A 19,867-nucleotide genomic window follows, 5' to 3' on the forward strand; every position below is an offset into this window, starting at 1 on the left:
AGCCATTGGAGGGCTCCCATTTATGCAGCCAAATGACATGATCAGTTCTGCATTTTCAAAAGGCCCCCTAACAGCCATGGGAGGGAGCAAGACTAGAGCTGAAAATCAGTGTGAGGCCAGTCTGGGGGTCTTGGCATAAAATGACAGGCATCAGTGACGTAAGCACAGGCAGCTGGGAGTCCACGTGCACAATTGATGCTGAGGAAGGAGATGCAGTGAAAAGAAGAAAGAATAAAAAGAATCCAGATTTCCGGCCATTCTAACAGGACTGCAGTGGACACCAACTTAGAAGTAGCAACTAGAAACAGGCCAAAATAAAATAGGCAGGTTTTGGTGACGGTGGGGTGTGTAAGGGTGGGTGAAGCTCCTGGCAAGGGAGCACTCTGGGCAGAGGGATGGGAAGAGGAGGGAAAGCTGGGGTGGGCTGGGGACGAGGATGAGTCATGTCCCAGACATGCAATTATTGGTTTTACAGAAATATAATACAGGAAGATGTGAGGAGAACACATCAATATAGGAACCAACTGAATAATTTGGATTACAGACCCAAAACAAAGACATTTCCAATACTCAGCTGAAGTGAACCAGAGCCAGCACAGAGAATAAAATAATCATGTGTATAGATCTGGCTCCCGGCAGGAAACAGCCCTAATTTAGTTAACATTTCAAGTTATTTACTCCAACCATTGGTCTCTTTCTGAAGGAAAAAAAACGATGAAGCCTTCTGAAAACTTAGCTGATTTTTATGTAAAGGATTTGTACATTTTCAACCCCTTTGCCAGGAATCAATACTCTTTTATAATTACATGCCACTCAGGTCCCCATGCAAGGTGTATACGGTATTGATTACAACTCAAGAGAGTCTGTGTTTCCCAAGTACTCTGTAGTTTCTGAGAAAGACACTCGAAAGTGACTAATAATTAATAATGATCTCACTCAGATCAGCTGCCACTAACACATGGAAGCATCTTCCAGGGCTTCGGTTCCTGTGGCGAGGTTGGAAAAATAAATCACTTCCCCAACCTTCTGAGGGCACCCTGCCAATTTCCAGCTGCTGTGTCTTAATGCCTTTCCTGGAAAATGTTTGCTTTCTCTCCTCCTGGGCATGAGGCTGTTTGAGGGGACATACCAAACCATGTCAGAGAAAGAGCACATCTGTGGCTTTAGACAGATACCTTTAAGAGGCTTTGATGACTCGCTAGAAGCAGCTCTCTGAGGGCAAGGCCTGTGCTTGACTCCTGCTGGACCCCAACTCCTCATGCAGGGCCCAGCACCTGGCAGGTGCACATAAGTTTGTTAAAGTGAACAGAGTGAGAAACTGGAAGCAAAAGAAGACAGTCTGGTATCCCCTCAAATTTCTCTGCAGTATTTCTCCCCTATCAATACTTATGGTTTATATCACACTGTTCCTTACATTGTGGTTTTTTGAGTATGTTTTATCAACTTTGCAATCTAGGTTGAAAGCTATCTGTTCCACTCCAGTTTTAATCTCCCATTGTTTCCCATACAGGGCTTGGCACCACTGACATAAGGGTATTTAAAAAGTTAGCAGAAAAATGGAATTAAAAGATAATATGAATCATTCCATAAAATTTTTGCAGACCCCTGGTATTTGTTGCATTGAATACTGCAGATTGGGTAAGCAGCAGAAGGGGTGAAAGCCTTGCAGAGTTCTGGACCAGACCTCTGCTCTTCTATGCTCTTCTTAGATAGCCCTCCTGGGCCAGAGCATTCTTTTGTGCTGAGCACAGTCAGGGCCTGAGAATGTTCTCTTAAAAAGAGAGCTGCCTACAGTTGGCATTGGAATGGTCCCTATTTGCCATCTCACAGAAAGGCATGCAAATAAAATGAGGAAATAACAGTCTAAGCCAGAGGAAGTGGAAAAGGGAAGAATCAAATAGTATTTCTAAATTTTATTAAAATTATGCATAGTGATGACAGTGGTCTTGCTGTCAAAAAAAAGGCTTAAATCAACTAAAAGTCTTGGCAGGAACTCCACCTATACTGAACTGCCTGGAAGTATATTTTCATCTACATCTTCTTGGAGGCATTGCCAAAGCTTATATTCTTTAAAAGGAGACATTTGCTGGGTTCTTATAAGTTTCTTAGGTTTTTTTTTCTGGTTGGGGGATGAGTGGAAATATCTACTCTGAAAGTTTTCCAAGCCGAAGTCATTGCTGCTTTGCTCTATGGAGTAGATCGCCAGGGCTTTCTTGTTCCTTTTGTCTTCTGTTGGTGTTTTCCAAGAAAGACTCTTTTTGAGGATGGTTTTGATCCTCCCCATGGGTGTTCCCCTCAAGCCGCCTCCAGGCTGAGGCTGTGTGGCTGAACTTCCAAGCATATGAACCGGCTAGTTAATTTTAATGAGGAAATATGAATCGGGTCCTCCTGCTCAGGGATCATCAAAGGTAATATCCTTATCCCAAACTGACTATGCACAATTTCTGGTCTTTAAAGTCTTCCTAGAGAATATCACTTCAACCCTTAAATACTGAATTCTTATTAAAGGCCTAGTTATAAGAAATAATCCTCCTGGATGTTCATCACAAAGGTTGTGGAGTCAATCTTTCTTTCCTTCTGTTTCTTTACATGCTCTTAGACCAGCAGGAAGGTGTGCACCTGCACCAGGGTGCTCTGGCTCTTGGAAGTGACTTTGATGACCTGTTATGTCATAAAATTGCGATGTTATCAGAATTGCTGAATAAAGCTAGCCACTGTGTCTATAGTGGGAATATTGTCTCAGACATTATTCATAACACTACTCAACCACGACCAGGCAAGTATACAGGTTTTCAGCAATCTCAGAAAGCCTGCCTGAGTAACTGGCTTACTCTTATCTGATGGGCAGCATGAACTTTGAACCACTGGTGTCTGCTGCTTTTCTGAGGTGTGAGGACTCTCGGAGCCAGGTTGGTGGTCTACCTTAGGCAACTGCACTGAACACCGTGTTGTGCAGGTATTCTCTGAACTGACCCCTGTTCCTGCCTTCATCTTATTTTTCTCTTCTACCTTATTGCTATGGGTGAAAGGTGTCCCCCAAAAGTTCATATATTGGAAACTTGACCTCCATAGTGACACTGTTAAGAGGGTGGGAAATCCGATTACAGTATTTGAAAGGCAGAGCCTTTAAGTGATGATCAGATTGTGAGGACTGTGCCCTTGTGAATGGATTGATCCATTCATGGAGTAACTGGCATGTTACTGATGGCTTTATAAGTACAGCAAGTGAGAAAGTTAGCTCTCTCTTGCTCAGTCCATTCTCACCATGTGACACCCTGCATTGCTGTAGAGAATCACCACCCAGACAAGGTCCTCACCAGATGCACCTCCTGGACCGTGGACTTCCCAACCTCCAAAACTGTAAGAAATAAATTTCATTCCTCTGTAAGTTACCTGGCTTCAGGTATTCTGTTATAAGCAGCAGAAATGCACTAATACATTTATATTCCCTTCTACTTTATTTCCTTGTTTATGTTATTTTTAGTTGCTGTATTAATCTCTGTAAGCCAGCTGGAGTCCTCTTTTTGGAATGAAAAAAAGCCATAAAGAAAGATATAAACAAACACACCAATGAAAAGCAAACCTTGGCTCTGGGTCCATTTTTCACATATATTACATTTCCCATCACATGGACTCAGAGATAACAACTGTATTGGAGAATTACTATCCCATAGGTGTGATGCAGCATGCCATTAGGGGTGGAAGGTGGTAAGAGAGGCAGCAGCACTTGGGGAAAGAACACCAGATCAGAAACAGTAAGACCAGATTCTGGTCCTGCGCTGCCACCAAGACAACAAGCAGCACTCAAGACCACACAGCAATGCTCTATAAATGTGTGTTTAATGAGTGAATGAATGCTGTATGACCTTGAGTAAGTTACCTTCACCCAAACTCTCACCTCGCAAGGTTGCTCATTCTAACGGTCTGAGCGAGAATGTGCTACATTGCAAAGCAAATAGCCACTAAAAATTCAGAACAAGAAGTGAAACGAAGCAGAATTCTTGTCTGCCCTTGGAGAACTCCTCTTGCTTTTCATCCTGGGTGACCTCCTGGAAGTGGTGAGAGGGAAGCCCACTGCGACTGTGGAAGACCTGAGTCGGCCTCCAGAGGACAGGAGAGCAGATTGGTGCAGGACCAAGTCAAGCTACTTGGGAAGTACCTCAAACCATCCCCTCAACACAGGGGCTCTCTGTTCAAAGTCACTGGGAATGAAAGGACCCAGTGTGGTCTTTTGAATCGACTGCACATCATACCTGCCCCCTCACTTTAAATAGGACTGTTCTGCACAGCTTCACAGGAGGTGTGCTTGTAATGAGAGACACGCAAGCTTCTGGGCATTCCATTTACCCATTGAACATTTGCTGAAGTTTCAGTTTTGGAAAGATCATTGCAAACTAACCACTGCAGGGCAAAGACATGATTCTTTGCAACTGAAACTGGGATTCCAAACCTTAAGGACCCAAGAGTGATGGGGAAGCAGTTTGGCACCTCTGAATTCACTACACATCAATGTAATAATAACAAAAAAGAATAACAATCACTAACATTAAGAACAAACACTTACATTGTGCTTCCTGTGATGCCAAATATCACCCTCAGCCCCTTTACTCACATTAACTCACTGAATGCTCACAGCAGCTCTTTGAGGCAGGTCCTCCCATCACCACCCCCATTTGGCAGATAAGGAAATTGAGGCACACTCGGGACAATATCTTGCCCAAGTTCACTCAAGTGGTAAGTGCAAAGCCAGGTCTTGCATTCAGTGCCTGGCTCTAGCCATGTTGCCTTTATGGATTCGAAAGAAGCAGGTTGAGCCGTCCACATAGACAAACTGAAAGACATAGTACGCTTTTTCAAGCTGCTGTTTTTTCCTCTTTCTATTTTTACTCTGTTACCTATGTTTTCTTCACAGAAACAGTAATCAGAGAACACTGAGAAAGCTAAACAGGCTGAATATACCCCATTCCTTTCTTTCTATACCTACTTTATGCTATTAGAGATAAACCATCCTACTTACACTTTCAGAGCTTTCCTGAAAAATTAACTGCATAAATGAAGCCTTTTCTTTGTACTTCCAGGCCAGCTTTTGATCAGTAGTTGGCCCCACGGCTGAGCATTGTCGAGTGACTTTGTGCAAGCTGGTCTTTGTGTACACAGGAAAAGGGACAAGGGTTCTAAACAGATTGATCTGCATGGAGGCTCAGGGAAGAATTCTGGTTCCGGCTCTGGATACTAGTCCGTGTGATTCTTCACAAGCTCCTTATTATCTCTGAGCCTCAATTTCCCCAGGAGAAATGTTACTTGAGTTTTCCTGGGTATCATATAGAGAAGCAAGAATGGTCCGAGGGACATCCCTAGCACTACTTTATTGATCTACAATACCATATTTTCTACCTATGACTCTGTAGTTAGTGTAAACGTCAAGTGCAGATGAAACTCAAATGCCTTCTGCCATCATTGTGAAGCCTCAGTACAAGACTCTCAGATTGAGTCCAATGAAACCAAGCCTGTAAAAAACCAGTTTCCTAATGCAGTGTTTACAGAGAGGGCCACTCCAGCACATCTGAGATGATACTGAAGATACCAAATTATGGCATATGTAGAAAGGTTGCAGGAACTGGTGACATTTGGAGAATAACTTTATTTTTGTCTTCAAAAATTTCTAGGGCTGATGTGGAAGGTGTTTTAGTTTTATTTGTCATAATTGTATTAAATACAGGGATGTCACAAAGACTTAAATCAATAACAAGATGCATTTTCTAACATTAGGAGCTGTTCAAAAATAGAATGTATTGCCTCAAGCCCATGGACATACAGGGGGAGATCATGTAATTGAACAGGTTAAATGACCCTGTTTGAGGAATACTGTCAGAGAGATTCTTGCTTAGAGACAAGAATTGGCTGAGATCGCTTTTGAGGTCCCTAATGTTCCCTAACCTCCATGACTCTATAAATCTGCTCATCCAGGAAAATAAGAGTTGAAGTGAAAATAATTTGATTTAAATGTCACGTGAAATAATACTTTCTGTGAAACTATTTGACTGTCATAGTTCTATGGTTAAGAATAACTAAGAGAGCTGTGAAACAAAAGAAACACAGACTAGCTGTAATAAAACAAGTTCCGAGAAGACCCTCGAAATGAAGGCTGTTCTGTGTGATGTCCATTCATCCCATGCGTGGATGAGAAACCATTCCTACCACCCACGTAAGGGGTTAGGGCGAAAGGACTTCAGTGGCATCTTAAATTGCAGCGCAGGATTTCAGCCCAACTTCTTTACCTTAGCAGGAAACCCCTCCCATCACAGAATTCAGGAGACAGAGCAGACAAGGCCAGAGCTCCTGCAGGATGGCAGGCAAGTTAGAACAAGTAGCCCTTGTTCTGGGACCCACTGAGAAGCAGGGCTTCTTGTATCCACACAGGACACCCACCCTCCTGAAGCACAGTGTGACTTGCACGTGCATGCGACTACTGGCTATTGCCCAAATTCAACAGGCAGGCTCTGTCTGAACAACGAGCATCCGGTTTGCCAGCCTGGTTTCCAGCTTTTTCAAAGTTTCTGTTCAGTGATTGAAATAACAGAGCAAAAACCCAGCTAGAAAGTGTTCAGTCTTCCTGTTGATGCTAACAACATCCAGGAATAAAGGACTGCTCTGCCCCCTGCCAGCTGGGCACCGCGCACGGGACATATTAGGATGCCTGCAGTTAATGATTAAGTGAATTAGAGGCCACTTCTCAGCAGTGCCAATGAGTTAACACTGCAGGCCCTGAAGCAGAGACTTATTCTTGCTCACGGTGCTCTCTTCCGGCTTACGGCCTGGGAGTTGGGTACAGTGGTGGGGATGCTGCACTGGGGAAAAGCCATGCTGGTCTTCCTGTGTGTGGCTTCTACCCACCCACAGAGTCTGCTCAAGCTGCCTTTGGCACCATCCCTCCCCCTGGCAAGAGATGACTCAGGGTGGCAACAAGGCAGGTGGTGGAAACATAGGCTTTTCCTTTCCTGGGCAACACCTGAACTCATGCAGGCAGTGCTTTCTATGTATTAATTTATTTAGTCCTTTAAATCTTTACTATCCCATTTCATAAATGGGCACACTGAGGCACAGAGAAGTCATGTCTTGCCCCAAATCACAAAGGCAGTAAGTGGCAGAGCCAGAATTCAAACCCAGGCAGTCTCTTACTGGACCGCCTTATTTCTACCTTACTGGTGAAAGAGTCACTCCTAAAGTCCCGTGTCCCTGATGCCTGGAAGCTTACTATTCAGATGTCACGAGATCTCTGTCTTCTTATAGGTTTTGTTTAGATATTGGTAGGAGATGAGATTTAAACAGCCACTTGGCAATGATGGAATAATAATTATATAGTTTTGGAAATGACAGCAAGAAACACTGATGAAAGAATCCATCAAAAGGCAGCTTTTCTCCAGGGGGTCCTCTAGGCTTGACTGAGAAGAGGAGACTTCTCAAGGTGGCAGTTGACCCTGTGAGGCGAGGTGCACCCAGAAGGATGAGGAATGGGCAGCCTCGTTGTGCTGGCAAGGCCAGGACTGCTGGCTAAGTGAACAGCAGACACCCCGGCAAGATGCAGTCAATGGGGTGCTCTAGGAATAAAGCCCTCAAAAGGGATGGAAAAGTCCGGTTTTACAGTAGACAGGGAAGGTACATTATGGAATTAAGGAAGGCAGAGAATAGGGAAATCCCATCTATACAAACAGCCATTAAAGTAAAAAACAAAATTAACTATTCTTTGAAATCAAAGGTTCTAAGATAACGATAACACATTCACCCAACAGTACCAATTCATTTTTGTGTCAGGCATTGTGCCAAGCCTTCTATGTATATGGTTTCCTTTACTTGTCACAACAATTCTGCCAAGTAAGTATTATCATACTGACTGCATGTAAGGCAGCTGATGCTCAGAGAGGTTAAGTGATCTGCCCCAGGCCACACAGCTAGGATTAATCCTTGGCCTCCTGACCTGCAAAGCTGGTGTCCTTTACACTAACCTGCTAGCTGGCCATTTAAAAGCTATTAGACATTTTTTTTTTCTCTTAATGCGTTAACTGAATTTCTCCTAGTATTATAACAAATATTCTTCCCAAAGCATGAAAAGAAGCTTACCTGTTAGTATATATATTTTAACAAAATCAAGGTTTTACTACAGCATTTAAAGAAGTTCAAACTTTCGAAAATTATTCCTCTGACTTTAGTCAAAGACACCTATGCCAATAACAATAACAGCTAATATTTACCGAGTGCTCACTATGTATCGGTGATGTTCTGAGGCTTTCTGTGAATTAACTCATTTAATCTTCCTAACAGCCTCATGAGGTAAATGCTATTGTTATTTCTAGTCTTACAGAGGAGGAAACTGAGGCCCAGGAAAGTTAAAGAACTTAGCCAGCGTCACACACCTAATAAGGAAGGAAACTGGGATTTGTACCTTGCATCTTAAGGTCTGGAGTCAGTGTTGTTCACCAAAATACCATTTTCCTCTCAACAGAATTTTATCAAATCCTCTGTTGCCCAAGGACTTTTCAGAGCCTCAATATGTTGTCCTGCACGGTGACTCTTAAAGAAACATGTAACCTCGCCTCCTGCTTTTGGGGAGCGTCTAAGAGCTTCTGGGAGAAACTGCTTAGGTTCCGAAGAACAACCTCACACACCAGAGGCTTCTCTGCGAGGGGGCTCCAGCTGGCGCAGATCCTGTGCGACTGGCCTGGTCCCCCTAAGTGAAAAGCAAACACTGGGAGGGAGTGTGAGCAGAGGCCCATGACAAATGGATGAGCATGTAAGGATGGAAAGTCCTCCAAACAGAAGCCTGAGGCGGGGCTCGTTAGCAATATTCAAGCTGGATTTGACCCGTCCTTCAGAAGTGAGATCTGTCCAGCTCTTGGCAGTTGACAAAGTTCTTTCATGTCCAGTTTTCTGGATAATACTCAGAACAACTTCGGTGGCAGGTAGAAGCTTTGTTATTAACCTTCCTGTAGAGCTCAGGAAGTGGGAGTGTGGAAAGACTGAAGAGAACTGCCAGGGCCTAGAGGTAGGACATGTGGCCCTCAAATGCAGACTGACATCTTTTCACTCTAAGTCCAGATCTTCTGACTTCCTGAGCAAGTTGCTTCCCTTCCCCCAAACAGAGAGAAAATGAAAGCATTTCTAGAAAGTACCACACAAAACTACGTTTTAAATATCTTTTCTGTCACTGAAACCAAAGGATGCTGTTACCTAACTCGACCTCTGGGCAGCACTCTGCAGAGCTGGCCCCTTTAACTCCATCCTTAGGCCTGAATGTTCAATTTTCTTTGCTTCCACAGCATCAGACTTTCCTGGTGTTCCTTCTACTTTCTTATCAATTGTCTTAGCTGGCTTTTCTTCCCTTATTTTGAGTTCTCAGAGCTCAGGCCAGACTCTCTTCTCTTTTCTCGGTGAATGCTTCCGTTACTGCAAACCAGCAGTTCCCGTTTTTTGTATCCTCAACCCTCTTTCATGGCTATATCTTCATACTCCAACTGCATTCTCGACATCACCCCTGGCTGCCTCTTATGCATCTTAATCTTGTTCCATTCTGAACTGCTCTCATCCTTCTCCCACCCAGACAGATGCTGCTCCTCTACCGCACGCTCCAGCCCAGCATCGAGACGGCCTGCTCTCTCTCCTCTCCAGCATATGATCCACCAGCACGTCCTGTGTTTTCCAGGCTACAGCTCTCTCTCAATCCCCACTCCACCACCACCCGATGCGTCTGTCTCTCCCACCAGCTCTTGCTCCTTCCAGTCATTTTCCTTCTAGCAGCCAAAGTTTCATCTTAAAAAGGCAGATCAGACTGTACTCCCGTGGTTGAAATACCTCAATGGTTTCCCACTCTTCTTAGAATAAAATTTAAAAGTAATGAACTTGGCCTACAAAGCCCTGCATGACTGTGCCTTGACTTCCCTGCCTAACATCTCCACGTGCCCCTCTCCCCTCCTTGAGCTGGGCTCTGACCAGCTGCCTCCACACTAGGCGAGGCCCATGTCCCAAGGGGGTGCTCCCTGAGCCCATCACTGTCCTCCACCCTAGCAGTCATCATAATGACAATAAATGATTACTTGGGTGATTATTTGCTTAATGCCTGTTTCCTTCCCAGATCTAGTCTTCACAAGGGCAGACTGTATTTCTAGTGTCTGGCACAGGTGTTCACTAAATGTTTGTTGTCCTATAGGCACAGGACAAAGGCTTCAATTCTGCCTTACAATTGAGCCCAGCATCCTTGAAAGCCCCAGTCACTCATAATAAAATGTTGGAGGAACACCCATCTTTAGCTGCCAGGCTCTTATTTTGTACATTAGTGCTTCATTGGCCAAAAAGGTACAGGGAGTATTTCTTCAAAAAAAATTTCAGGCGATGGAACCAAAACAGTATATTTTTAAGCTAGAACTGGTTGTTTTTATAACTGGACAATGTTATGATGGTCTTGAAGGATACTAAATGAGACCTCAGTGGCTTAAAAAAAACTTAATGCAATTCCCCAAAGAATAAAACTACCATAGAGCAGGTTGGTCCACCTGGGGTCAATTTGATTCATTCCTGTGACTTAAAAGATTACCCCCCCCCATGAAGGTATAGAATGCTCTCACCAAGTTGAAACAAGTATATAAATCACTAATGTTTCAAAACTCTTGAGCAGTATCACACATCACCACAAATCTACAGAGTAGGAGCCTCAACACCTCAAAGTCCCATTCTCGGACCCTAACTGTGATACAGAACAGACCAAGCTGTACTCTGTGTGGCTAAGTAACAGAAATTTTTACCGAACTGAATAAAAATAGAAGACACCCTCTTTGTACTTTTCTCAATATTGACAGACCCATTTACTTCAGCTGAGTGTGATCAAGTTCCTGGAACTTAGTTACAAACTGTGCTGCATCATTGCTTAAAAGCTGAGAGCCTTGTCCCACCATTTAATTGCCCTAAAGCCTTGCTCTTTTCATAGAACTGAGAAATGACTACATTCAACATCTAGTCAAAGTCCTTCTAAGAATATACGAGTACAGACACTGATTTAGAACTTAGCCAAATCCACATGGTTACCCATAAATAGCAAAGGACATGCAGGGCTTCCTTAGAAATCCTCTAGTGGGAGGTGACATCTGAAATCACCGAATACAAAGGGTGCAGCCCACACAGTGCTATCTTACAAAGGGGAGGCTGAGGGGCCTTTATTTGGAAATGGAGATGCATTTCCCAGGATGCCTACGAAAGCCCACCTGCCCCACAATGAAGCTAAATTCTCAAGCTGAATGATGAACTTTAACATTTCCATGTGACAGTGTAGTCCAAGTTCCTATTCAGTATGCCGGGAACCCAAGTGGTCACCACAGGCCAGGGTAGCAGACACGATGGGGTCTAGCAGGAGCAGGATGCAGGAGGGGAGTCCCTGGTGGCAGAGACTTCATTACTTTGGGTCTCAGAATTTACAGCCATCTGGGTGTTTAGTATTTCTTTTTCTTCTCTATGGAGCTGCAGGGTAAAATAAAGCGTCACAAGATAAAGCTGGTATAATCTATTGATGCCCGTGGCCAGTGTTCCTGCTTCTGGCAAGAAGCCAGGCTCATGCTCATTGGTACACAGAGCACAGGGCTTGTGTCTCCAGCATGCTGACACCTTCTGTGCAAGCCAGGACTTACCGGCTGCATCTCTGTGGATGCACATGCCTCAGTGAGCTGAACTCTGACTCGCATCCACGGTAGAGACTCCGGGAAATGCCACAGGAGAAGAGACCTAAAGGAGGTCTTGGCAGTAGCTCCAACTGGCAGCACAGCAGCACGAGAGACAGAACCCAGCTCAAAGACGAGCACCTGCTGGGCACAGCTTCTCTGCCCTTGCTCAGAAACCCCTAAATGTTTAGAGTAAAAGACCACAGAAGTGGAGGCCAGGTGAGGGATACAGAAAGGCACGCTGATGAGGGCTTATCAGCCAAAGGCAGGACAGAGGCAGGGGTCTGGTGCATGGGCTCTGCAGTGCAGTCCCCTGGCTTTGAAACCTGGCTTCTTCTCTAGCTGTGTGACCCCTAGGAAGTTATTAACCTCTCTAGGACTCAGCTGCTCTATCCTTCTGCTGGAGACTTTTGTGAGGATTAAATGAGACAATTCATGTAAAGTACTGACCAGAGTGCCTGCCACATGGTAAGTGCTCCTTGAGCATTAGAAATTATTACTCTAGGAACTTCATGAATAAACGTATACAGCTCAAATATATCATACTGGGTATGAGAGGAAGAAAACCCACAAAACAAAACAAAACAATGCACTCTCTGAAAAGGCTTTGCACTACTTGAGGATCTAGAGCCAAGGGCCAAGAGTTCTTGTGTTAAAATTACAAAAAAAAAAAAAAGAAAGAAAGAAAGAAAAGAAAGGGAGATTCATATAAGTGATTGTGTGTGTGCACACCCATGTGCACATGAGTGCATTCTTGAGTATTTTAAATGTTTTATGGGATGACGGGGGGACTTTCTAGGATTACATGGTAAGGGCCTTTAGCCTGAAACTAAGTATAGCAAATCTCTAGGCAAGGAACCCACTAACCAGATATAGAAAAGGCAATGGTCGAGGTTCCTGGGGTGTGATGATCCAGCAAGTGGGGACTTTAGGAAATGCTCTTGGAGGGAATAAACCACCAGCCAGGAAAGAAGCAGGAAAGGCAGGATTCAGGGCAGAGCCTGAGTGCCCAGCTGGTGACAGAGGTTCGGTCATAAGACAAAAGGAGCAGGCCTTGGATCCAAACAGTAGGGCCTCAGGAAGCCTGAGAGACTGAAGGAACAGTATGACCCTGGGCCAGAGGCCAGTCCAAGAGGCTATAACTGGCCTGGGTGGGCTGAAGGAGATGACACAGGGCAGCTGCAAGGACCCGTCTGAGATTTTCAGTCTGAGGCTGGGAGGTAACCAGAGGTCGTGCAGGCACCTCCCACTTCTACACTATGTAGGTCACTTCTGAGAGGTGCCTGATTAACACCCACACCTCACTTTGCCCTGCCCCAATGGTTCCTTTGAAGGTTTCTGCCCCCAGCACTACAGCGCCTCTCTCTACTACAGTGTAAATCCTAGAACACAGATAGCAGGTGACTTCAAACTTCTCACGTGCCAAGCATTGCTCACACTGACCCTATCACAGACTCACTCTTAGATTGAGAAGTGCTTTACTAGCCTACTGCTGCCTGCAGAAGACTCAAAGCTCCAATTTTGAGGATCATATTCAGGGTCCTGATTATGTATCTGCACATACTGTCTCAGGGCCTGCATGGATGATGGGATCAGGGACACCCGGGTGTGAATACTGGCTTTGCACTTACCAGCTCTGCAACATGGGACCAGTTACCTGCACTTTGCATGAGGGATAATGCATATATGCAAAGAGATAATGACAGTGGATGAGATATTGGATATCAGCAAAGCATCCTGCCTGGTACTTGGCATACAGAAATCACTCAATAGTTGCAACTGTTGGGTATTATTGTTGCTGGTGTGAAACTAATATTCCAGGGACATAATGAAGTTGATGGGATTTATTGCAAACTAGAACTGAGGACTTCGCTGATTTAAACTAGGAGGCTGGACCGTGATGTACCATTTAAAAAGCAATCTGCTCCTGGTGTCTGCAATTCACCACCCCTTAACTCTGCAGTAGCCACCTGACAAGCAGGTGAATCGCTGTAAATCTGTTAATGAAGAGCAAGCTGGTTGGGAGCCCAGTAAAATTACTGCCCCACTGCTGTGCAGTTAGTGAACTTTCATCTGCTGCCCACCTTCCCCAATAGCTGCACACTCTTGTCTTCCTGACTGTCTAGCAGCTTTGATTTATCTGGCAGAGGAAGGAGGCCTTGGAGATCTGGTCAAGGTTCTGGGAAGGAGGGTTTAACAAACGTGTGTAAAACCACGAGGGTGAGAGCCTTGCCCAGGACAAGCCATATAGGAAACTGTGGCTGGCAATATAGTCTCCCACACAGATGACAGCAGGTCTGCTGCCGAAGGCAGGTTTTGCCCGCAAGCTGGCGGACAGGCCCTGGGTACTGAGAGGTGTGTGGGGAAGGACTTGTGAAACGCTTTCCCTGGTGTTCAGGAGTGTGAGTAGGCAGGCCCTGCTTTTCTGTGTTTGGCATCTCACTTACCTGCCTATTCACTGTGGTCTAGTTAACGCTTATATTTCACCTCTCAGTCACTGACTTGTTCACTCAGATATTAATGCACTTATTCCACAAATATTTATGAGGCACCTACTATATGTTAGACGCTGCTTTCGGCACTAGAAATACATCAGGGAATAGAAGAGATAAAATCCCCTTTCCTTACAGGGCTTACATTCTAGCAGGCAGATGCAGACATATAAAGGTACATAGAGAAGTATATTTGAAGGTGAAAAGAGGGAAGGACAACAGGACATACTGGAGGTAGAGGTGCGATTTTGAGGAGGGTGCCCAGGACGTCCTCACCGAGAAGGGGCTACATGAGCAGGACTTGAAGGGGTGGAGGCCTTCGCCCACTTTTCTGAGTGACCACACCACCACCACCCAAAGCCAGGGGAGCCTCTGTTTGCCGGAGCAGCCAGGCCTCCTCCTCCCCTGCAGTCAAGGTGCGTGTGCTCCAAGCAGCGGTGGCCCAGCCTCCAGGGTGGCAGCTGGACGCACAGCGGACGCCCGGGCGGCGAGCGCGGCTGACACCCTCGGGTGCAGGGGTGCAGGGGTGCGGGGTGGCCGGGCGGGCGCTCACCTCCTCCAGCCGCCGCCGCTGCTCCTTCTGCTCCTCGATGCGCTTCTGGCGCTCGGCCAGCAGCTGCCGCTTGTGTTCCTCGTTCTCCCGCTGCTGCTGCTCCAGCTGCTGCCGCCGCAGCGCCTCCGAGCGCTCCTTGTTGGCCAGCTGCAGTCGCAGGAAGTCCCGCCGCAGCGTCGACTCCCCCGGCAGGTTCAGAATGGAGCTGTGGGCAGGACAGAGCGGTCAGGATCACCGGGAGCCCCGGGAGAACCGCGGGGCCAGCAACTGCCCCCTGCGCGGGAGGGAGACACGCACGTGGGCGCAGCTCCTCGGCCCCCGCTGGTGCGGTCCCCACAGTCAGGCTGACAGACTGGCGCTCGGCCTCCTTTCACTATGACTGCTGCAGACACACGCGTCTCCATCCCTAGGGGGACGTCACCTGCCTGGTGCCGTCACCCCTCCAGGACCGTCCACGCCACTGCCTCACGCTGGAGACACGGCAAAAGACTTCAGTGAGCGTGCAAGCCCTGAGCCCCAGACTGGCTTATTTTCCCATTTAAGAATGGCAACGAGAGTGCACAACCGTGAGCAGGAAGGAACTACCCTGCGTGGACGAGCACAGACCTCCCTTTCCCACACAGCCTCCTGGACCGCTCACCCCAGAGCCCACGAGGCAGAGGTCAGGCGCGTGAAGACGTGGGGAGCCAGGGAGGGAAAACGCCTGAGTCCAGGGCGACACAGGGCCAGGATCTGAACCCAAGTTTGCTCAGCCCAAGTCAGGACTTGTGGCACTGCCCATGCTTACAGGGTTTGTCCTGGCCACAGAGGACACAGCTGCGACTTCAACACAGCTCACTGATTCCTAGAGTCTGTGTAAGCCACAGTTTCCTCATCTGTAAGATGATTATGTGTGTGTGTGACAGAAAGAGCAAGAGGACATCAACAAACTCCACCTCCTTCACTGGTGGTCTACAGCTGCCCTACTCCATCTAACTGCAGGTGAACAGCTCAAGTCCTTGGTTCTGCACAGCAGCCTAAGAGATGGGAAATGGTTTCTGTTTATTCGAATCTAGCCCCTAAAATCTTTCCAGAAGCTCCCATCTGAAATACCTCCATTAAACACATTTACTGAGCACCTGCTATGTAGCAGACCAGACAAACAAATTCTCTCTTTAGAGTTCTTTTTTGTAGGGGAAACAGACAAATCATTGCAAATAATATAATTTCAGGTATTAATAGGATCCATAGAAGACAAGAAAGGGGAACAATTTGAGAGGGACAGCGGCAGGGTGCTGAGGTGGGGACTGAGGCCTCCACTTTAGAAGGGTGGTCAGCGAGACGTCTCCTGGAAGGAGACAGGGGATGCAGGGGGAAGAATGTTCCAGGCAGAAGGAAAAGAAGGAGAAGCAAGTTTGGAGGGCTGTGGTGGGAATGGCGTGGCCTCTTCAAGGAACTGAACACCAGCCCATCTTCCCAGCAGAGTGAAGGGCAGGTGGGATAAAGCCACGCACGGAAGGGCTCACACAGAAGGTGACACCAGCAGCGCTGTCCAGCCAGAGCAAGCAAAGCCAGCAGCTGGTGTGCTGCTGTAGTGGCTCTGGGGGTTGGGGGGCCTCAGCCAGAACGGGAGGCTGGAAGAAGCATTTGGGGATAGAGTTAATGACGCCTGGTGGTAGATCTGATGTGTGGAGCGAGGGATGACTTGCAGGTTCTGTCTTGGCAGTGGTGGTGGTGGTGACGAGAAGTGGAGTGAGGGCTGCTGGGGGAGGAGCAGGGCTGGTGGCAGTTGACAAGAGGATCAAGGCTTTGTTTTAGAGTGTGGTTTGTGTACTGTGTGAGATGCTGCCATAAAATGACATAATAAGGCTTTGTTTGTGACGTTCCACAGCTTGGAGTTTACTAACAAGTCTCCTCTAAAACTTAATAGCCTTTGTGTAAAACTCTAAAACAAACCCCAAATGAGTATGCTTGTCTACATAGGCCACTTGCTCTGTGTAAGTGTAATGGGGTTTGGGAGCCCAGCCTCACGTGCACACAGGATGCTCCATTTATACTGACTGGGATTGAATCAGTGTCAGGAGATCAGAGCTGTATCAGTGACTCAGTCATTAATGCTGTGTGTGACCCGGTCACCACCCTTGAGCTGTCACCTCATTTCTAAAATGAGATGACCATCATCCTTTTCTACTTTTCAGGATTCCATGAAGATTAATTAGATGCATCCATAAAAACAGGACTTGGAACATAATCTGCAATGCGATACAATGACCTGTTACAATTACTGAAGTGTTAATGTACAGCTGGGTTGGCTCACTAAGTGACTCCTAACAATGCAATTTAACAAGTGTTAGAAAGACAGGGTTTCTTGGTTCTATAAAGAGTGGTCAGAGGGCTGACAGCCATCTGGGTCAGCTTTTGAAAAATAGTGTACAACTTCTCTGAAAACAGGGTGTTTGGTCCTTTGCCTTACGGGAATGTTCATTTTCCATGTCACTACTTGACATCATCTTTATGCAGCTAAACTTGGGGCTGCCAATATATTGTTTATATTTGTGATCTTTACAAATACTGTGGCAGGTGAAGAGAGAAAAACTGGCTGCCCCTGTAAGCTCAGTTCCACCCTCTTCTGGTAGCTCTGCAGGAACCCAGTTTGGTAGGTCTGAGTTAGCCCCCCCACAAAAAAGATCACACAGCATCTAGCTCATTCTGGCAGTAGTGGCTGAGCTGGCCCCTTCCTAGTCAGGAAGCTGTGCCTCAGCCATAGGGAACTGGTCCTTCTCTGGAGCACCAGGCTCCACCCACTGGATGGCTAGAGGATGGAACTTTACCCTGGTGACCCTCGGCTTCCCATTTATAGTGCCTGCACCATGGTGTAGGTGCCCGCTCCCCTGGCCTCACCAAGCCTCTGCCAGCTGAATTTTCTCACGAAAGAGAAATCCTGGCAGCGTGAGCACATCAGCCTTCGTTATTTATAAACACAGACTAGAAGAAAGTCGCAATCAAAGTCAAGTGAAATTCAAAACACTGGGATGCCAACAATCAGTGAGCACTTGATTCTGGGGACCAACATGTGACAACAGGAATGGCATGGAAGTCTTTACTTAGAGTTCACCTCTGAAATGTGATTTGATTTCCTGGAAATTATTTCCCCCTGGATGGCATGTGACAAGGACAGTGGCTGCCTGAATGGGCTTCTCAAAGGTATGAAGTAATGAAAATACCACTTAGGTCTCCAGAAAGTTGCCGTTTTAAGTACTTTTAGTCCTTCAACACCAGATAATTGCCTCCTATCCATTCTGCATTTGTATATGGGAGGAAACAAGGTCTTATGGTGTAGACTATAAATCTTGGTGGACAAGATAAAGAATATGCTGATTTCCATTTTTTTGTAAGAGTCTGCCTAGGGAAATTTTCCCAAACTAATGAGTATGTTTGTGGGCAGTAAATTAAATAAGACCACCCTGGTGGATTCTTAAAAATGAACCTATAAATCAAAAGGAAAGTGAATTTCACACAAGTGCAATTCAGAATGTGAAAATTAGAAGACTTGGGTGTTGCTCTCCTACCTGGGCTCTCCCGAGTCGTTTTCCTCCTCTTCCTCCTCACTTCCGCTGTACTCATACTCTGTCTCATCTGAAGAGAGACCCACAGAATGTCAGCGCTTAAGATGATGCTACAGCCCAGTAAAGCCCAACTCACCCCTTCTATATGTGAGTAAATTGAGGCCCAAAGAGTTGTGGTTCACACTGAGCTGGGACAGGCTCCAGGACTCCTGGATTGGGATTAGACAGTTTCCACCAGCTGGCTTTAAATAAATGGAATTAACCACATTTGAGATTGTCCCAGCTGATTCTAGATATCTGTCCTCAATGCCTAATGTTCACATAAGGCATTTCTGTTTGTTTTAACCCCCATTATCAAGCCACCCATATTAAACTTATTAATGTATTGATGGTATTAATCATTTTTAAAGTAGGATTTTATTATGATTTACAGGGATTCACAAATTGCCCTTAGATTACCTTGGTAAATACCACAAAGACACTTTTGAAAAAAGGTGCTATTAAAAAATATAGTTAAAATGTGTTTTGATTGACCCACTAGAGACATTCATTTAATTCAGTAAAACATTAAGCAAGTTAACATGTAAGAATAAATAAGATTAAGTCTTTGCTTTGGAGGAGATCAGAATCTAATGGGAGAGACAATTAAATAATCAAAGCCTCCTTGATTATGAAGAAAGGGAACGAATATTTATTGGGTGTCTCCCATGCCAGTCATTAATGCTAGATACTTTACCTATGTTCTCTCATTTATTTCTCATAATGATCCTCTAAAATAATGCCTGTTTTTCAAGCGAGGAAACTGAGATTATAAGAGGTGACATGCTATAACCAATGTCATCTCAATAAAAAGTCAACCTGGGATTTGGATTTAGAATTCAATCCAGAACTTTTCCAACTTGAAAACCAGTGCTCTTTCCAACATATTATATGCTAAACGGAAGTACGTTAAAAGAGCAATGATACGTCAGAGAAAGGAGCCACTAGTTCCACTGGTCATAATGGAGGAGGGGACAGTGAAGTCTTTGAGGAGAAAATGAGCTTGGCCTTGGAAGGTGAGTGGCCCTTCTCCAGGCAGCTGGCAGCTGGAAGTGGTGGGCAAAGGGCATTCCAACCAACATACCCATAGGAGTTAGGCTGGCAGTTATTACAATGCATGACATGTTCAGGAAACAAAGAATTGTGAGTGGCTAGGTGTCTGGGTGTGGGAAAAGCAGATGAGGGATAAAAGCCAGCACAGATAAAATGGCTCACTGATCCTTATAAATGTCACGCTGAGTACTTTTCTGTGGGCAATGGGGAGCCCTTGGAGGAGCTTTTAAGCAAAGGAGGAGCTTTTAAGCAAGTCACATTACTGCTATCTCTTCATAGCTGTGGGTTAGAAATTGCAACCTTGAAGACATTTCAGTATCCCTAAAAAGTAACTGAATCTGCAATTTGGTTATGTTACCACCAGGAGGCAGCAGTCACATGGTGAGAACTTGGATTCGATAAACATGCTTTGCCTTTCACACTATTTAGCCATTAAAGAGATAACGAAAGAAAGCCAAAAGTGTGATGTATTTTTTAAAAGCACAA

General features: G+C 45.7%; 1 protein-coding gene across 2 annotated transcripts in view; it reads right to left on the bottom strand.

Annotated features, from left to right (window-relative positions):
• TNIK (TRAF2 and NCK interacting kinase) overlaps positions 1-19,867 on the bottom strand; it is a 383,386-nt gene that overhangs the window by 74,436 nt on the left and 289,083 nt on the right. For both annotated transcript variants that reach the window (XM_063092797.1, XM_063092791.1), the window contains exons 11-12: positions 18,293-18,359; positions 14,745-14,949 (exon numbers count right to left, since the gene is read on the bottom strand). In XM_063092797.1, the coding sequence (XP_062948867.1) occupies positions 14,745-14,949; positions 18,293-18,359 (272 nt within the window). The remainder of the gene's footprint in view (positions 1-14,744; positions 14,950-18,292; positions 18,360-19,867) is intronic.

Source organism: Cynocephalus volans, chromosome 1 (genome assembly GCF_027409185.1).
Source record: "Cynocephalus volans isolate mCynVol1 chromosome 1, mCynVol1.pri, whole genome shotgun sequence".
NCBI lineage: Eukaryota > Metazoa > Chordata > Mammalia > Dermoptera > Cynocephalidae > Cynocephalus > Cynocephalus volans.